General features: G+C 34.8%; 1 protein-coding gene across 1 annotated transcript in view; it reads right to left on the bottom strand.

Annotated features, from left to right (window-relative positions):
- Nucleotides 1-18,837, bottom strand: part of DIAPH2 (diaphanous related formin 2) — a 959,330-nt gene that overhangs the window by 303,790 nt on the left and 636,703 nt on the right. The window contains exon 23 of the mRNA XM_035028841.1: nucleotides 13,982-14,106. Coding sequence (XP_034884732.1) covers nucleotides 13,982-14,106 — 125 coding nt within the window. The remainder of the gene's footprint in view (nucleotides 1-13,981; nucleotides 14,107-18,837) is intronic.

The raw sequence follows: 18,837 nt of genomic DNA, 5'->3' as shown, positions 1-18,837 counted from the left end.
AAGTATTAAAACACTTCATCCTCAATAACATTAAGATTTAAAGGTAAAGCAATGACTTACAGGAGAGGAAAATAGAGTTTTGGATCAATATTAGTATTATTAACCTAACCATATCTTGACATTTATGTTATAAAAAACATAAATAACAATATATAAGATATGTGCAGAAAAACAAATAGTGAGGGAATATGTTCCATATGTAGCATGACTGAGTTAATAAAATTATAGAAATCTTCCTTTAAACAACATACCAATAATGTTAATCTCATCACACACACACACCACAAATCAAAAGAACTGCTAGGTTTTTAAAAACCTGCAATTCAAAGATACGACCTTGCTATCCAAAACTAGATTTTTTGGTGTTTAAAAGAAAATATTTTAACACCTAAACTTTCTGCAGGCAGCAGCGTTTCTTAAGACTAACCCATTGAGCAGCTGCATTTCATTTTTATTTGAAAAGACTGATCCAGTGTTTTTATAGCTCTCGATTAAGCTGTTTAAATAAAAAGTAAATGTTGAAAAAGGAAACCACTGTAGTTAAGCTCTATGTAAACGAGCAATGGGCAAATCTCTGGTGATATGAAAGTTCGGTTGGATAGCTAAATCTATTCGAACCTCTTTAGCTGAAAAATTCAAGCTCCCACAAGGTTCGTAGAGCTTTAGGTTTTCCACTGAATCGGAGATAGCTTTTCAAAAACACTGACATTCAATCCCTAGCCAATAGTAAAAGCAACTTTGGGGGAAAAAGTTAACAGAATTTTTGAAACATAAAATATCCTCAGTAGTTGGTTCAATTTCAGAGTTTTCTAACTCTCCAACTTTATTTTTTTAAAGATTTATTTATTTTATTTTAGAGGTGGGGAGGGGCAGAGGGAGAGAATCTCAAGCAGACTTCCTGCTGAGCGTGGAGCCCTATGTGGGCTCTATCTCATGACCCTGAAATTGCAGCTAATTAAATCATCAAATTAGCAAACTGTCAAACATTCTTAACACCTGTAGATGAACAGACAGAATGGCTCATCTTCACCCCTTCCCTGAATTCTTATCCATCCTTCACATCTCAACTCAAGCATTACCTTCTCAAGAGAGCCTTTCTTAACTAGGTTATGTATTGGCATGGTGATATAATTCTATTCCATGTCACCTGCCATGGTTGCTTGTGGAGTTAATACCTATCTCTTTCACCAGAGTAAAAACTCCCTGAGGGTAAGCATTATGTCATTTTTATTTTGCTTGCCACTGTATTTCAAGTACCTAGCACAATGCTTGGCATATAGTGAGAATCACTAAAAAAATATTTGTGGAATGAATGAACCCTCAAAAACATCAACTAGGTGCAAGACTTAATATGATAGCTTTTGCTGTGTAATATTTCAGAGACACGATTAAGATAAAACAGCTTTTAAACTATAAAATACTATAGAAGAATAAGTTATTATTGTGTTACAAATCCAAACTATAGGGCAGTTAAATGTATAATTGAAGGTAAAAAAATATCCTGCCCCATCAGACACATAAATGCACACACACACCTTTATCTGATTTATTTCCTTAGTTGACTCAGTAGTTGGCAGGTGGCAAGTATCATCCCATTTGGGCAAATACCACATAATGGTTGGAAACAGAGAGGAAGAAAAATGAGTTATTTGCTTTTCAGCTCTTTATAGCCCACCAAATACTGTCCAAACTCTTTAGATGAGTATTCGTGAAATTTTGGAATCTGAGTTTTTACTCTCTGTAGTAGTAAAACTCTCATTACTCTCAGCCAAACAGGCCTAGTTGATGTTCTTTCAACACATTTTTAAATCTTTAATGACTGAGTCTTTGCTTATGTCTGATCTGTAACTTCCGTAAAATCTTATCCCAAGTTTTCAGTAGAAAGTGATCTTCCACTGCTCTGAATTACTATGATGAGATGATGATTTTGTGAACACTCTATGTAGACCAAAGACCTTATATAGAATAAATTTTCCACTACGTACATTGCATTAATCATACCCATATTGTCTTTTTTCTAAAGATTTTATTTAAATTCAAGCTAGTTAACATATAGTGTATTATTAGTTTCAGGGGTCGAATTTAGTGATTCATCAGTTGCATATAACACCCAGTGCTCATTACACCAAGTGCCCTTCTTAATGCCCATCACTCAATTACCCCATCCCCCCACCCACTTCCCCTCTTAACAACCCTCAGTTTGTTCCCTAGAGTTAAATCTCTTATGGCTTGCCTGCCTCTCTGTTTTTATCTTATTTTATTTTTCCTTCTCTTCCCCTATGTTCACCAGTTCTGTTTTTTTAAATTCCACATATGAGTGAAATCATATGTTATTTGTCTTTCTCTGATTCACTCATTTCGCTTAGCATAATACACTCTAGTTGCACCCATGTCATTGCAAATGGCAAGATTTCATTCTTTTTTAAAAAGAATTATTTATTTATGAGGGAGAGAGAGAGTGAGCACAAGTGGGGGGAGGGGCAGAGGGAGAAGTAGAAAGAGAAATTCTTAAGCTAATTCCCCACTAAGTGCAGAGCCCCACCCAGGGCTCAATCTCCTGAGATCATGACCTGAGCCAAAATCAAGATTTGGACGCTTAACCGACTGTGCCACCCAGGCACCCCAAGATTTCATTTTTTTTTTGATGGCTGAGTAATATTCCATTGTGTATATATACCACTTCTTTATCCATTCATCAGCTGATGAATGGGCTCTTTCCATACCTTGGCTATTATGGACATTGCTGCTGTAAACATCGGGGGGCATATGCCCCTTCAAATCAGTATTTTTGTATCCTTTGGGTAAATACCTAGTAGTACAATTACTGGGTCATAGGGTAGTTCTATTTTTAACTTTTTGAGGAACCTCCATACTGTTTTCCAAAGGGGCTGCGCCAGTTTGCATTTCCCACCAATAGTGTAAAAGGGTCCTCCATTCTCTGCATCCTCGCCAACATCTGTTGTTTCCTGTGTTCTTAATTTTAGCCATTCTGACCTTGGCTGCAGCAACTTATTACTAGACCAGAGGCAAGGGAAAGAAAAGCAAAATGAACTTATGGGACTTCATCAAGATAAAAAGCTTCTGCACAGCAAAGGAAACAGTCAACAAAACAAAGAGGCAACCCACAGAGATATCACAGAAGATATTTGCAAATGACACTACAGATAAAAGGCTGGCATCCAAGATCTATAAAGACTTCTCAAACTCAACACTCAAAAAACAAAAAATCCAGTCAAGAAATGGGCAGAAAACATGAATAGATATTTCTCCAAAGACATACAAATGGCTAAAAGACACATGAAAAAATGCTCAACATCACTCATCATCAGGGAAATACAAATCAAAACCACAATGAGATATCACCTTATACCCATACTGTCTTATAATAATTTGGGTATACTGTTGATTCGGTTTACAAACTTACATGTTTCTGATATGAAAAGTCCAAGTTTTATTCATTTCTATATACCTCACAGTATACAAATGCTTTATTCACAAGGCATATTTGGGCATTAAAAGAATGACTAAATATATGTATAGGCAAAAAGGAGATACAATATAGAGCAGAGAGCAAACTGTGTCAATTATGTATTGATATCTGAATTTTTAGATGGAAATGTTAGATAACCTATCACATATGCTGATCACATAGTATCTCAGTGTCTATAAATAATTAATATTTTAAAAGATTTTTTTATTTATTTTAGAAAGAGAGAGAATGACAGAGCACAAGCAGGAGGCGCAGATGGAGAGGGAGAGAGAATCTCAAGCAGATTCCAGGCTGAGCCTGGAGCCTGACGTGGGGCTTGATCTCATGACCCTGAGATCATGACCTGAAGTGAAACCAAGAGTTGGACACTTAATCCCTTGTGCCACCCAGGTACCCCAATTAATTATCTTTTTTAACATGCACTGTCAATTTAAGCTATTTAATTGAATTATATGGGAATCACTGAAGAAAAAAAGTTTAGTAATAAATCCTGTTTGTAAATACAAAAAGGTCTATAATATGTGGTTGATCCCTTCAAATCTTAAATTTAGATCCTCCTTCAACCCAATCCTAGAATACACTGTAGTTTGGGTGAATCCTGGAATGCAAAATCATTTTAGTATTTATCTAATCAGACATAATGGGTGGGGCTTTTGGAGGGTTTATTTAAATAAAGACATTAAATGAATTTCAAAGTCAAATATCATCACATTCTAGATGATCTATGAGAGAATGTAGTATTTTTAACTAGCACCTCTATAAAATACTCCAACATCCTTGATGTAAAATAGTAGCAGAGAGCAAATCATGTATTTATTCATTCACCAGACATATTGAGCCCTAGTGGGTGCCAGGCAATTGGAGTACAAGATGATTACTACAAAACCAACACAGTAAACTTCTGCACACAGAGAGCTTACATATCAGCAGGGGTTGAATCTTATCTCCTCTATGAAGCTGCTCCAAACAACTTCCTCTACTGGGTTAACTTTTAGCGCATTTATAACCAATGCCACACAACTAAACTTTATCAAACACTAAGCTTTTAGTGACTTCTCATCAATGTGCTCTTAACCAAATGTTAAGCTTCTTCAGAGCAGAGAGAATATTTTGTACTTCATTTCTATGCTTCAGTTCAGTGGTACTTACTATACTGCTAGGTTCTGCAGTAGCTGCTTAATATACACTGACTGATAAAAACATGAAAAGAAACTTATTTTAAACCTAGGAAAACCGTTGGTAAAGCTAGTTCTTAATTGTCTATGCTAAGGGAGATAGTTAATACAAAACAACAGATAATGTAGAAGTAATTTCCGTCTGGCTTTGGAATGCATTTCCATACTTAACTTTGAGTCTCTTGCTTGGGTTGAGAACACATATCCAACAAAATAATGAAGTTACCATGTTAATTCCTAAGTGCAGTCAAAGCCAAAATGCTGTCTCACTGACCAAAAGAGAAGGAATATTGAAAATGCTATTGTATTTTCAGCCTATGGCACACTCATTAAATGAAATCTTTTATTGTTTGTTGCTGTCTTACCTCTATCAATTTTATTACCTCTCTGACTACATTCCTTCTTGAAAGCAGGAAATATACCTTAATCTTACTTGATAGATGCCCTAGCATTTAATGTATCATCTTTCATGGAGTATGCAAGTATCTTCAAATTCCATTTGTTATTTCTTTCTCTCTTCTACCAAAGTGAAAAACATAGAGATGTATTTAATACCTAATATCTGGATACCCTCAGAATAGTGAAGCATAAGCATACTACTTCCTCTATAGTCATTCACTACATTTTAGAGAATGTCCTGCTGTTCAGTTTTTTTTTTTAAAAAAAAAAACAAAGTTAGAACTTAGAGTAAAAAAAAAAAAAAAAACAGATAAAATGAAGTCGGACAAAAGCAGACCATGTTTGTTGATAAAGCTTTTCCTTGGGGGGAAATATTTTATTTCCCATTTGTGGGGTTTAGGGCAGAATGATAAATTATACCTTATGTATGCTTTTTCTATTTTACAAAGCATGTTCAAAGTCATTATTATACCTAGTCCTAATAACAACATATGTGAGGTAGGCAAGGCAATTATTATTGTTTTAGTTTTATAAATGGGAAAACAGAACATTTTTCCTAAGTTTGCAAAGACCAAGACTAGAACTTAGGTCTATTGCTACTCAGTCAAAATATCTTTTTTTTTTTTAAAGATTTTATTTATTTATTTGACAGACAGATAGAGAGAGAACACAAGTAGGCAGAGGGAGAGGGAGAAGCAGGCTCCCCGCAGAGCAGGGAGCCCGACGCGGGACTTGATCCCAGGACTCTGGGATCATGACCTGAGCCGAAGGCAGACGCTTAACCGACTGAGCCACCCAGGCGCCCAGAATATCTTTTAATTCAAATGGATTAATAAAAATGCTTTGCATTTGTACAGACCATTAAAATTTGAAAGTACTTTTATATATATGGAGCAAATAAAGTGGACAGAGTATTTCTCAACAGTGTGTAAAATAAAATAGGATCTCTTTAGGTTTCAAGTCAGTCCCATGATAAAAGAATCTAGAGATCAGTAACTGAACAGATTTTCTGTGCACAAATTTGATAATGCCTTAGAAGCCATGAAAAAGACATTTACCAAATGTTTGCTTCTGATGAGGTAAAGAGGGGTGGATATCTTCACCCCTCAGAATCATTTTCAACTGTTACTCATGACTTTTTTTTTTACTCAAAGAACATCAATTGGTGACTAGGTCATATTCCCCTCTCACTGATGATTCTGGAAAGCTTTTCTATAGTTCTTTTGTTAATTTTTCATTGACTTTCCATTCTCACCAAAATTCAATTGGAAAATTTCAGTGATGTTGGCTACATATTTCCTTACATTTCTAACTTCATTAATGAATTGGAACAATGTAATTGGTTATTATCTTTTTTTACCCCTGTAACACAAAGGAGAGTATCATCACATGATTACTAAACACATTGACTTGTTTTTTTTCTTGCATGTTTTTTAGTTGTCATGTTATAAAGCTAATTCACCTCCTATATGTTGAAGTTTAAAACCAGAAGAAAAGGACTGGAAATATTCAATGAAAAGCTAAGTTTACTTGTTATAATTTTCAAAAACTCTATCTCAAACTGATCCTAATTAGAAGTAACTAGTAAATAGATTTCTATTATAGGTAAAGATACTGATATATTTTTCTACATTATAAAAATAGTACATGATTGAGAATTTACTACAAGAGTATATTACTTGAATAGTTATACTAATATCACTATCATTGTCTATAAACTGTGCATATTCAACACACCATACATGCCCTTCATAAATGAAAATATTTTCATAAATTTTAAATCAAAGCAAAAGGAAACGAACTCCATAGATTCATTGCTATGATACCCAATTTATGTTCTTGTAAATACCAACATGGCTTTAAATCATATCTATATCTATGTACAGATATTTGTATATGTTACATGTTCTTTAGTACACATACACATCCAAAAAACGTAACGATATTGGGTTATTTTTTCAAGCTTTTTAAAAAATATCACTTCTGCTCGGGGCGCCTGGGTGGCTCAGTCGTTAAGTGTCTGCCTTCGGCTCAGATCATGATCTTGGGGTCCTGGGATCGAGCCCCGCATCGGGCTCCCTGCTCCGCGGGAAGCCTGCTTCTCCCTCTCCCCCTCCCCCTGCTTGTGTTCCCTCTCTCGCTGTGTCTCTCTCTGTCAAATAAATAAATAAAACCTTTAATAAATAAATAAATAAATAAATAAATAAATAAATAAATAAATAATAAAATATCACTTCTGCTCAATATGAATAAATCCTATAGAAAAGCTTTTAATCTCTTACAACTTAGCTTCTGGTGGAAATAATGAGAATTTGTCAGGTTGGGGGGTACATTAACTCTTTCAGACAAATTACATCCCGTTTTATGTTCTGAAAAGATGGTTTCCCAGATGAGTCTCTAGTGGCCTAAAAGGTTTATGCATCCTTTAGCTGAGCAGTATATTCTCTTCTCATCATTAGCATCATGGACCAAATGTCTATCAATTCTCTAAATAAAGTTTGAAATAGATAGCTCATAGTCTAGGTAGTTTTGCTGTTCTAATAGAAAATTTTTGTCCTGACTGATCCTAAAAAACATCTGCTCCATTCAGGTTCTTAGAATGTGATTTCTATCACATTAAGAGATAATTCTTAATACCTTCATTTTAAATCAAAACATAACAAAGGAATAATACTGGAAACATTTTAGACTCCTTTCTTTTGTCAAACTGAAGTCATGCCAGGATAAGAAGTTAATGCTTTCTATTTACTTGCCAGAACATTTATTAAGATAACTTTCTACAAAGCCATGTGCTAGGCTTATTGTAGACTACTCAAAAATGAGTAAGAATCTGTATCTCAAAAGACTTTATAACCCAGTGTGCAAAACAGACATGCATATAAGCAGAGTATAAGTGAGCCAGCAAGTATAATAATCAAAGTATTAAAATGTTATGAGAACACAGGGGATAGGAAAATTAATTTTGATTGCAATGATTAAGGAAGGCTTTCTAGAGGAGATGGTATAAGTGAGCAGCTAATTTTTAACTTAGTTTACAAACCTTTCAAAAAGAAAATTTCTCCCACTTGAGGGAGACTGGAAAGGATACAATAAATAGTTTCACAGTGAACAAATGTGGAATTTATCTCAGATTTATGAAGATTTCTGATTCTGGGGCCTACACAATACCATGGTTATTAGCACAAAGCTTGGAGTCTGAAAAATTAAGACTTGAATCTTGCCTCTCATTAACTAGACTTATTATGTTTGTGATCTCACACATGTGGTTGAATCTTTGAACCTCTGTAGACTCAATCTTCACATATTTAAAGTGGTGTTAAGAATAGTACCTACTTCATAGGTTTGCTTTGGATATTACTTGAAATTATTTGTGTATGAGTGTGTGTGTGTGTGTGTGTATTCCTAGCACTGTGACTGGCACATAACATTCACTAAACAGTTTGCTATTATTACTATTCTATTATCACTTTTATTATTACTATATTTTATTATACTATTTCAAATCAAGGCAAAAATAAGTAAAATAAAAGACAATACTATTATGAAGAGTGTGTATTTCAAAGAACGGTAACAATCTTCCTTTTTAAAAAAGCAATATTTTCCCTATGTGGTTTTCTAAAACAATTTGCTTTTCAATGTATGCAGTATCTCTATTACTGACCATGTTGGTTTGTTTGTTTATGTATTTATTTATTCCTGGACCTTCTCTCCCTGAGCAGTCTCATAAAAAAATTTTGCTTTGTTGCTCTGAACTTCCTAATTTTCTGAGTTTGCGACCAGCAGACAATTGAAGGTAATGAGAGAGAGTCAGAACCACTGAAATTCCCTCCAGTCTAGCCTAGATTCTCCATTTTTCTTCAGGAGCTAGAAAACAGCCTGGATTACTATATCCATATAACAAAAAGTGGGGAGGACTTGGCTTTTGATGTTCCTTTTTGTTTTTGTTTTCTTTATTACATGGCATTTATTTTACAAAGTGTGAATCATTATCTCACTAAAACCTGTTAATGGCGTGTTTTCTTTCTTTTTTTTTAGGATCTTATTTATTTATTTGACAGAGAGAGACACAGCGAGAGAAGGAACACAAGCAAGGGGAGTGGGAGAGGGAGAAGCAGGCTTCCCGCCAAGCAGGGAGCCCAGTGTGGGGCTCTATCTCAGGACCCCAAGATCATGACCTGAGCCGAAGGCAGATGCTTAACGACTGAGCCACCCAGGCACCCTAATGGCATGTTTTCAAATGTGATTAATGTTACTGTGGTTGAATAATAACTGTTTTTTTCATCTTTAAAAAAATTCTCTTACTAAAGAAAGTGGAATAAAATTTAACACAATTGAAGTGCAGTGCAGACCCCAAATCTGTTTTGAATTGTCTGGTAAGGACAGTGTGCTTCCTCAGTAACTTGATTTTTAACCACTTCAAATGACTTTCCTTCCTACTATGAGGAAATTCCAGGAGTTGATAGTTGACAGGGTGTTAATGTCATTAGCATTCTGTCAGCTCTTCTTGTCAATGTGTTAAAGGTGCCCCTGCTGCTGAGTCATTCCCTGTCCTCCAGTTGGTGAAATGATTTAGCCAGCAGTCAAACAAAAAGCTAAGCTGATCTTGGACAATAGACAGCCCTGCCACTGACAAAATCTATGTGAGTAACTGTGGTAAGAAATTTGTCAACAGGATATAAGAAGTAAGGTCAACATTGTGGTTAATGGGCTTTTAGTTAGCAGTCCATTCACAGTGTTCCCTCTCACCTCTCTTTAGTATGGGCTATTTCTCAAAACTGAAAATGTAATTTCAGGTGTGATTCTGAACCTCACCCCATCATTATTTGCAACAGGAGCCAAACACAAACATAGAATACATAATTCCTAGTAATCTTAAAAGAGAAAAAGAGAAACCTCTAGAAATTAATGAGTTAAAAACAACAGGGCTATTACAAATAACTTCATGGTTGTTGAAGTTATCCTGACATGATTTGAGCTCACTACAATGAAACAGGCATAATGGTGGTCAATTTTAGCATTTAGATATGTAAAATACTCCTCATTTAATAAACAAGAACATCTTTTAAAACTTCAAGTATGTAAAATTAGGCAATGTCTAATCCAGAGGAAACATTCAATAAATGAGAGTGAATATTACCATTTTTAAACTTACTAAAAAAAGAATATAGGTTCTATTTTAATTCACCACACAACTGAACTAAAACTTTCAATACTATTATGAGCATAAGCACATGAAGAATACCAAGAACTTTGCTTTTTAAAAAAATCAGGATGGGGCGCCTGAGTGGCTCAGTCGTTAAACGTCTGTCTTGGGCTCAGGTCATGATCCCTGGGTCCTGGGATCGAGCCCCATATCGGGCTCCCTGCTCAGGGGGAAGCCTGCTTCTCCCTCTCCCACTCCCCCTGCTTGTGTTCCCTCTCTCGCTGTGTCTCTCTCTGTCAAATAAATAAATAAAATCCTTAAAAAATTTTTTAAAAATCAGGATAATAGCAATAACTTCCCCACATGGTTATTTAGATTTTTGAACAATGTGCATTTCTATACATATATAGTGCTATTATATCCATTATAGATCATCCCCTTTGATCCTAGAACCTCCCTACTGACTCTTACCATGATTTATAAGACAATTTCCCCCATTTCTCCCTGTTTGTAGTCTTCTAATATTAGTTTTGCTTACTCTTTCCATCTGTTTTTTTGAGGAAGAACAAGCAACCAATTTTGGATAGAGAAAGGGAGACAGAGGTAATAAGGTTCCTTCCAAAGCCACTGGCTATTTTTCAGGATGCAGGAAATAGCCTGAGCCAATCCATTCATAGGACAGGTTTTATTCTTTTTTTTAACCTCCTAGGTCAGTTATTCTTTTTTGACATTTCCTTTAAAAAGGTCTGGATTATCCCTTTTAAATCTGATTATATTTTACATGCATGCTCTAAAAAGGTGATTTAATGTTACTTAAGTTCCTGAGATTTTTTAGAAGATTTTATTTATTTATTTGTCAGAGAGAGAAAGAGAGAGAGAGAGGACAGCAGGGGGAATGGCAGGCAGAGGGAGAAGCAGGTTCCAGGATCCTGGGACCATGACTTGAGCCAAAGGCAGGTGCTTAACCAACTGAGCCACCCAGGTTCCCCCTGAGAAGATTTATATGAAGAAAAGTTTAATAACCACAAGCACAGCCTACTGCTGTTCACCAATATCCCTTTGGAAGTGCTAATTAAAAGTAGGAGTTGGGTCTATATGGTCTTCATTGTCTCTAGCTATATTCTGTGATTCAAAATGTACCTACTGAGTGCCTACATGTTGCTAAATGCTACACGTGATGGGCATATAGAAATTAACACACCATATATTATCTTGACCATGGAGACAGCAAGACAGAGAAGCATGTAAATGCCAGACTGTCAGTAACCTGAGGTCAAGTTTTCCATCTTGTGCGATATCATATTTTCATGGTCTGGCAATGCCTAGCACATTTTAAGTGTTCGATCAATATTGTGAAAGAGTAAGGGTGAACATAAGGTGCTATGGGACTTAGCTCAATCTGGAGATGTGGTGAAGATTCAACCTGCATATTCAGCTGGTCTCTGGCCATCATGCCATTGTTGCTAACTATAGTACTGGTGCTATTCTGAAAACCTAGAGGCATGACAGTGCTATTCAGTTTTTGAACTCACAGTCCTTATAAGAGAGATTACTCTTTAAGTAGGTAAGATTACTTTTAAGGGAAACCACTCCCATACTTGTGCCTGTAGTGCTCAGTTTAAAGTTCAGTGACCTGAGGCAAAACAAATTACTGGCAGGGGGCAGAAACATCGGAAAAATCATCCACTACAAAGAATCCTGTATGAAAAATAGAATCGGGGTTCTAATTTTAAAACATAATCAAGTATTCCACTTTAAAATATCCTTCTTTTATGGAAGTGCCAGAAGAGTAGAAAAATACTAATTAGCCACCAGAATTCATATAACATATATACATATGAAGATCATGTATTTTGTTTGTAATTTTCTAGAAGATTAAAACTCTCAATGGGTGCCTACGGAGTCTTCTAAAGCAGGAATAATTTGAGCAACAGTTCTATCATTATAATTCATTAACTTGGAGTTTTTAACCAACTCAACTCAATATTCTAAACTTTTTACCTAAAATAAATTGCTGTATATTTTATTTTGTTTTTTAAATAAATATGATGTGCAAAGTAAGAGCCCCATACATTTTAATATAGTTTGCAATCTCCTTGTGGACAAATAGTCACACTTTTGTGCCACTTAAATGAAGAATAACCATTCATCTGTAACATATGGATACAGAAGGCTCTGGATTTTCATTTTAAAGTGCTTAATTACCTGAATAAAGACAGAAATAAAATAAAGAGTCTAGGCCAAGTTCATGAAGGTTTGAAATTACTTTTTTTTCTAAATGAGCAACAAAGCCTCCTCAGTGTTGCAAGCTGTTGTGTGGCCATAAGCCAATCGAAGAAGAAAATGTTAAAAAGAACAAGAGGTTTGGGAATTAAATTCAAATATATGAGGCAAGAACCAAAATCAAAAGCTGAAAGATGTAGGTGGTGTTTCCAGCCATAGGACAATATGACATATTTGTAAGAAAAATCTAATAAAGCAATACAGTTAAATAAAGCAATAAAGTTAAATCTTCACATTAAGTATCCCGAGGTGGGAAGTTACATAATCCAAGGTTATTTTTGAGGATTTCCTGCCTCCAGTCACCCACAAACTTCTGTTTCCAGTATTCCTATTTATTAAAGTACTCAGCATCACTATCAGACCACATAAAACACAGTATTAATTCATGAACCCAAAGCCTTAGAATGAAAAAACATTTTTCACATACATCTAAATTGCCATTCTCAAGTAATTTGAGTTCAGTACCATAATTTCTAAGTTTAGCAGGAAAGTAAGCATATCACAGAAGAAAAAGGCAAGATTTAACCTTGAAACAAGGTGACTGCCATATAGTTGTTGAAAGAATTTACTTATTATCAGATAAAGAATTTACAGTATTTATTCCCTCTAGAGATATAAAATGGTGATCAATCAGTTCAAGATATTTATTTACACCTAGAGGAGGAGGATATGACTTTAACTTTTGAAAACCAAAATAGAAAAAAAAAAACAAAACCCAGCTCTAATGTAGTTTATCTTTTAGATGCCAGATTTAACATTAAATAATTCAAGCTAAATGTTATTTCTCAAGTTCTTCTTTCATATATTTCTATATTTTATATGAATATACTGTAGATAAAATAGGGGTTTAAAAACATCTATTTAGAAGGAATGCTTAATGTTATATACAGCTTCTATAATTTATTGAAATACATAATCTACTGATCAATTCATCTATCCCTCCATCCAGCATCCATTTTACCTATCCTTCCCAATCCTTTCAATCTACTGATATTAGTCATCCTCTGATTCCCTTGAATATGCATGTGTACCCTCAGGAAATACCTGTACACATGCAAAGAGAAAAAAAAGTCTCTGACCAAAAAATCTTATGGTGATCATTTCCTTTAAACAACTGGTTATATAAGGGGATTCTTTGTTTCGTTTTGGGTCTAATCAAGCCTTATAAGACTTACCTTGTGTATCTAGTGGGCCTTCAAATGAAATGCTTCTTTGATAAATGGCATTTTTTTCTTATATAATTGTTTCCTTGCCTACTTTACCTGGTTCCAAACACTGTGAACTAAAATTTATGCTGCTGATACAAAAACAGCCCATACACAAATTCATCCAGACAGCCTGAATAGATAGACTGGTAAGTTTAGAACTAACCACACAGTAAATACACACATGCGCCCATGCACGCACGCACACACACACACACACACACAGACAAGCAGAGAGAGAGAGGGAGAAACTAATAAACAAAATGCTTAAATAAATAAAGGATATTGTCATCTTCTCCACAAACTTATCATGTTGATTTTCTGTTTCAGGGAATTTCTTGATGTCACGTTCCAGATTAATAATTTGCTGTTCCATTGCTGTAAGGTTGCTCTTGAGAATTTGAGCTGAAACTAAAGAACAATGTGCAAAGTGTTTAGAGTATTTTACCAAATATTCCATAAAACAACTAAAAAAAACCAGTATCATTTAAAGTATTTTCTAATGTGCAGAATAGTTCCATGAAGTCAACTCACATTTTTCTGAATTACTGCTCATAAAAATTCTACTCTCTATGAAATAAGTGAAAATGTGTAATATAATATACCAAATCATCATGTTTAATATGAAAATGTCACCATTTTATTCAGCCATTAGTTCAAATGAAGCCATTTCTATTTAAATTTATTGATGGAATTCCTAATACTTCATTCTTTAAAGTCTAATTTGAAGATTAAAGAGAAACCAAGTTTCAAAGAGATCTTACTTTATTGATGCATGTTCTTGGCTATATAAATGATATAAAGGTAAATTATAAAAAGGGTTCAAATATTCTTTTGTTGAAACATCATGATTTTTATAAAACAACATCTATGATAAAAGTTCTTGTCTTTAGTACTTTTCATATGTATAGAGATGTGAAAAATTACTGTTGATACATAAAGAGAATTTAGAGCAAAACCCCAGAGAATACATATTCACATACATACCCACAAAGCTTCAGAGTGCCCTCAAACACTATCATTAATTGCTTTAATTACCCCTAACGTTATCTGTACTTTTTTCTCTCCTCATTGACAACCAATAATTTTAAATATAGTACTCAAACTGCTCCTAAATACATACAGATTTTCCCCATCTCTTATGATGCCCTCTCTTCACAGAGTTACTTTTTAAATGTATACTATTTTATAGATATGCTATTATTGAATGACTGCCAATTACAAATGAAGACACTTCTATCAATATCAATGCATTTGGCAGAGTTCTAGCTGAAAAGACATGGTTAAGTATTAGAATTTAATAGGTTAGACTGTGACATTGGTTTTTCAATCAAGGCTCTGAAACACTGTTCTTTTCATTAAAGTACTGTGAAACAGAAATAGGGTAATATTACAGCTCCTTTTTTTAAAGTAAATTTTGGTCTCATTCAGAGGCATATCAGAATTGCAATGAAAAATTCAAGAGACTGACAAAATCAACCTCCTGGCAAATTTCAGCCAAACTCTTCTGACACAATTCATCACACTGACACCCATACCTTTATAACTCAAGAAGGAGAAATTGCCTTAAATATACATGGAAGTTCAAGAGACTGAAAATCAAACACCAACACTAAAGACAATTTTTTTCTATTAATCTGTCAATTCAAATAACTCTTTCCAATTAAGTTCCACTTGTTTATCTCTGACAAGCTTGGAAATTATTCTTTATCAGAGAAGTCTGAGTTTTGTCTTGCCAAAAATTTACTAATGGTTCGATAATCATTGCTTGCTTTATTTAAAGGATGAGTTTGCTGTGGAGGAAATCATTTTCTCTTACTTTAAAACTGAATTTTTTCACTTGGATTTTTCTACTAGAGTCTCAATAATTATTTAAAAGGTTTGTTCTTCCCCATGTGCTTGGTTGAAAATTGAAGGTATGAAATTCACAAGTTAGTTATGTCATTTAGGTTACATAAAAGAAATAAACTCATGATAATGTTCTGTAATAAACAAAATGTGCCCAAAGGCCAGATTTAGGTCACAATAATAATCCCCCCACTAGAAGAAATAGTAATTCCAGCAGTAAAAATGGGATGGTGACAATGATTCATCTTCTGATTGTTCAGTACAGAAATAGCCTAATCAAGTGCTATGCACACAAAAGTCTAGATATCTCAAAAAAACAAGAGATGATATTTTTAATCAAGTTGAATTCTGAATAAAGCAATATGTGCCAGACATCTGTCCTCCTCAATTTCACATGTCAAGTCCTAAATCCTCTATAAGTCCCTCCAGAATTCTAGTCCAAATTCTCTACCATTTATAGGCACTTCTGTTTGTTCAAGTGATCTTCCACATATCACCTTCCACTTTGATAATAATTTTTGTTTTGTGCACATAAACACAGAGCCTCCATTATAAAATCTCAAGCTACATAATGGTAAGATCTGTATCTAATACTTTGCTTTCCCTTCTGTATTTGTCAAACATAATACTCAATAAATGGATGAATATGCATATTTCAAAAAGTCTTGGTTCAGATTTAAAGTTATGCCTACTTTTTTTCAGTTTCTTTTTTTAAATAAGTTTTTATCTAAATTCCAGTTAGCTAACATACAGTGTAATGTTATTTTCAGGTGTACAATATAGTCATTCCACACTTTGATAAAACACCTGGTGCTTCTCACCACAAGTGCATCCCTTAATCCCCATCATCTATTTAACCCATTGCCCCACCCACCTCCCCTCCAGTGACCATCAGTTTGTTCTCTGTAGTTAAGAGTCTTGTTTCTGGCTTTGTTTGTTTCTTTCTTCTCTTTGCTTATTTGTTTTGTTTTCTGGCCCTAACACTAACCCTGGCCATAACCCTAACACCCTAACCCTAGATTTGAGAAGAAAAAAGATACACACACATACACACACACACAGAATATTACTCAGCCATAAAAAGAATGAAATCTTGCCATTTGCAACAACATGAATGGAGCTAGGGAGAATTATGCTAAGCGAAATAAGTCAGTCAGAGAAAGACAAATACCATATGATTCCACTCATATGTCAAATTTATGCCTATTTCCATAAATGAATGTGCATACAGAGGTTAGACACAATCATAATGATTGGAAGTTACCATATCAATTACCAGTGAGTTTGGAAAAGAAGCAGGAAGTTGAAGTAAGTCTAATAATATGTAAAGGTGGCAGGGTTGCAGGAGATGCTTAGACAAACAGGAAAGTAAGGAACTGGGATAAGGAAGGGAAGGGACACCTTTGTTAAGCTCTTTTGTCTTCCCCTCTAATAAATTAGTAATATTATGCCTAAACAAAAGAAAATAAAATATTGGAGATTAATAATCCAAGGATTCTAGCTCACATGCAATTTCATGGTTGCATTAAATGAACAACACAATTATTTAAAATGTATATCCTTCAATCAATGGAATTACGGTATCTTAGACATAGAAGTAACATTAAAAGGGATTTGGACTAGCCTCTCAAATTTTAAAAAATCAGGTTATACAGTGTCATGGTCTACATTCCTAGAAAATAAAACCTAAAACAAAGCTTGCCTTATTAGGGGTGAAGGTGGGGTATAATCAGAGGGAAATGGGCATGAAGGAAAAGGGAAGAAAGTGAATACAAGAGAGTAAGTTACTGAACTGGCCATAGCTTTACAAAAATTACAGGTGGTCGCTTAGAGTCCCAGGTTGTCTCCATCAGGGCCAACTTCATGGGCATGTGACCTGTGCAATCACTCCATGCTTAGAAGGGTCCTACACTTTATTTAAGGCTTTGTTGTCACCATTTTGAAATTCTTATTTTAAATGAAGCCCCACATTTTCAGTTTTCACTAGGCCCTACTAATCATGTAATCAGTCCTGGTCTCCAGATATGATAAATGAAACAACTGTAATTTGGAAGAGTTGGTTAAAGGAGGTTAGCAGTTCACCTGTTGGTGTCTTCTCATTTTCTATTCTCTCATTGGTAAAATGCTGTTTCAGGAGTGTTAACTTTCTATTTAGATTTAGATTTAGATTAGGAGCAAGACAAGTGGCCCAGGCTTGGAGGTAGGGGGTGGCCTAGAAGGGGTGCTCAGTGATCTATGGTGGTATATAAATTAGATCCAGAACAGAGGATTCACTATACCCTAAGTGGCTTATTCCCTTGACAGCTGATATAATTAGAGAAAATTTTGTTCACTTATAATCAAAATCAGCTTACTTGAACTCTTACCAATTAGTCCTCATGTTGCCTCGTAGCAACACTGATTAAGTCTATTCCCTATTTTACGGGAAAGGTGTCACTTGCATCTTTTTTTTTTTTAAAGATTTATTTATTTGAGAGAGAGAGAGAGAGAGAGAATGAATGAGTGGGAAGGGCAGAGGGAGAGGGAGAGAGAAACTCAAGCAGACTCCATGCTGAGCGTGGAGCCCAACACGGGGCTCGATCTTATGACCCTGACCTAGTCACTTGCATCTTCTTAATCTGCCCAGGCTACAAATACCCAAGTTTCTACAACTAGTCTTCCTAAGGTACAGGGGTTAGTTATTACTTGAACTCTTAAGTAATAAGTAACATTTAGTGAGTACTTATTATGTGTAGACTTTATTCTAATTAGGTTTATGTAATAACTTATCTAATCCATACAAAAACTCTATGAGGTATGTATTATGCTCAAGCAGGGCTATGATATGAGCCCAATGATATCTTCTCAGGAAATTATAAATGTAAAGCAATGTCCCTAGGACCTACAAGGCCAGGAAGTTGAAATTAAATCTGTGCCCACTGGCACATACTATGTCATTTAAATTAGGGGATAGGCATGGTCTTAGGAGTCAGATCCACTTAGGTTCTACCTCTGCCATATCAAATACTAGTTGGGTTACATTGAGCCTGTCTCTTATTCTCTCTGGGTCTTCATTTCCTGATTTGCAAAATGAAGATAATAATACCTCTCCTAAAGTTTGTCATTAAAGTAAAATGATTTGCTAAATATGAAGTTTCTATCAATATACCTGGTACATATAGGTAATCTATAAATATTCATTTCATATTCCACTATTCTTCCCTCTTTTCCCTACCTGCCAGCAGACAAATTCCTACTATATATGTGCTACCAAGAATTAAACAACAATTTAGATATAATCTGAATAGCAACAAC

This window comes from Mirounga leonina, unplaced genomic scaffold (assembly GCF_011800145.1).
Source record: "Mirounga leonina isolate KUSES-001 unplaced genomic scaffold, KU_Mleo_1.0 Mir_204, whole genome shotgun sequence".
Lineage (NCBI taxonomy): Eukaryota > Metazoa > Chordata > Mammalia > Carnivora > Phocidae > Mirounga > Mirounga leonina.
Note: the sequence above shows the minus strand (reverse complement) of the source record. Positions and strands in the feature narration are given on the sequence as shown.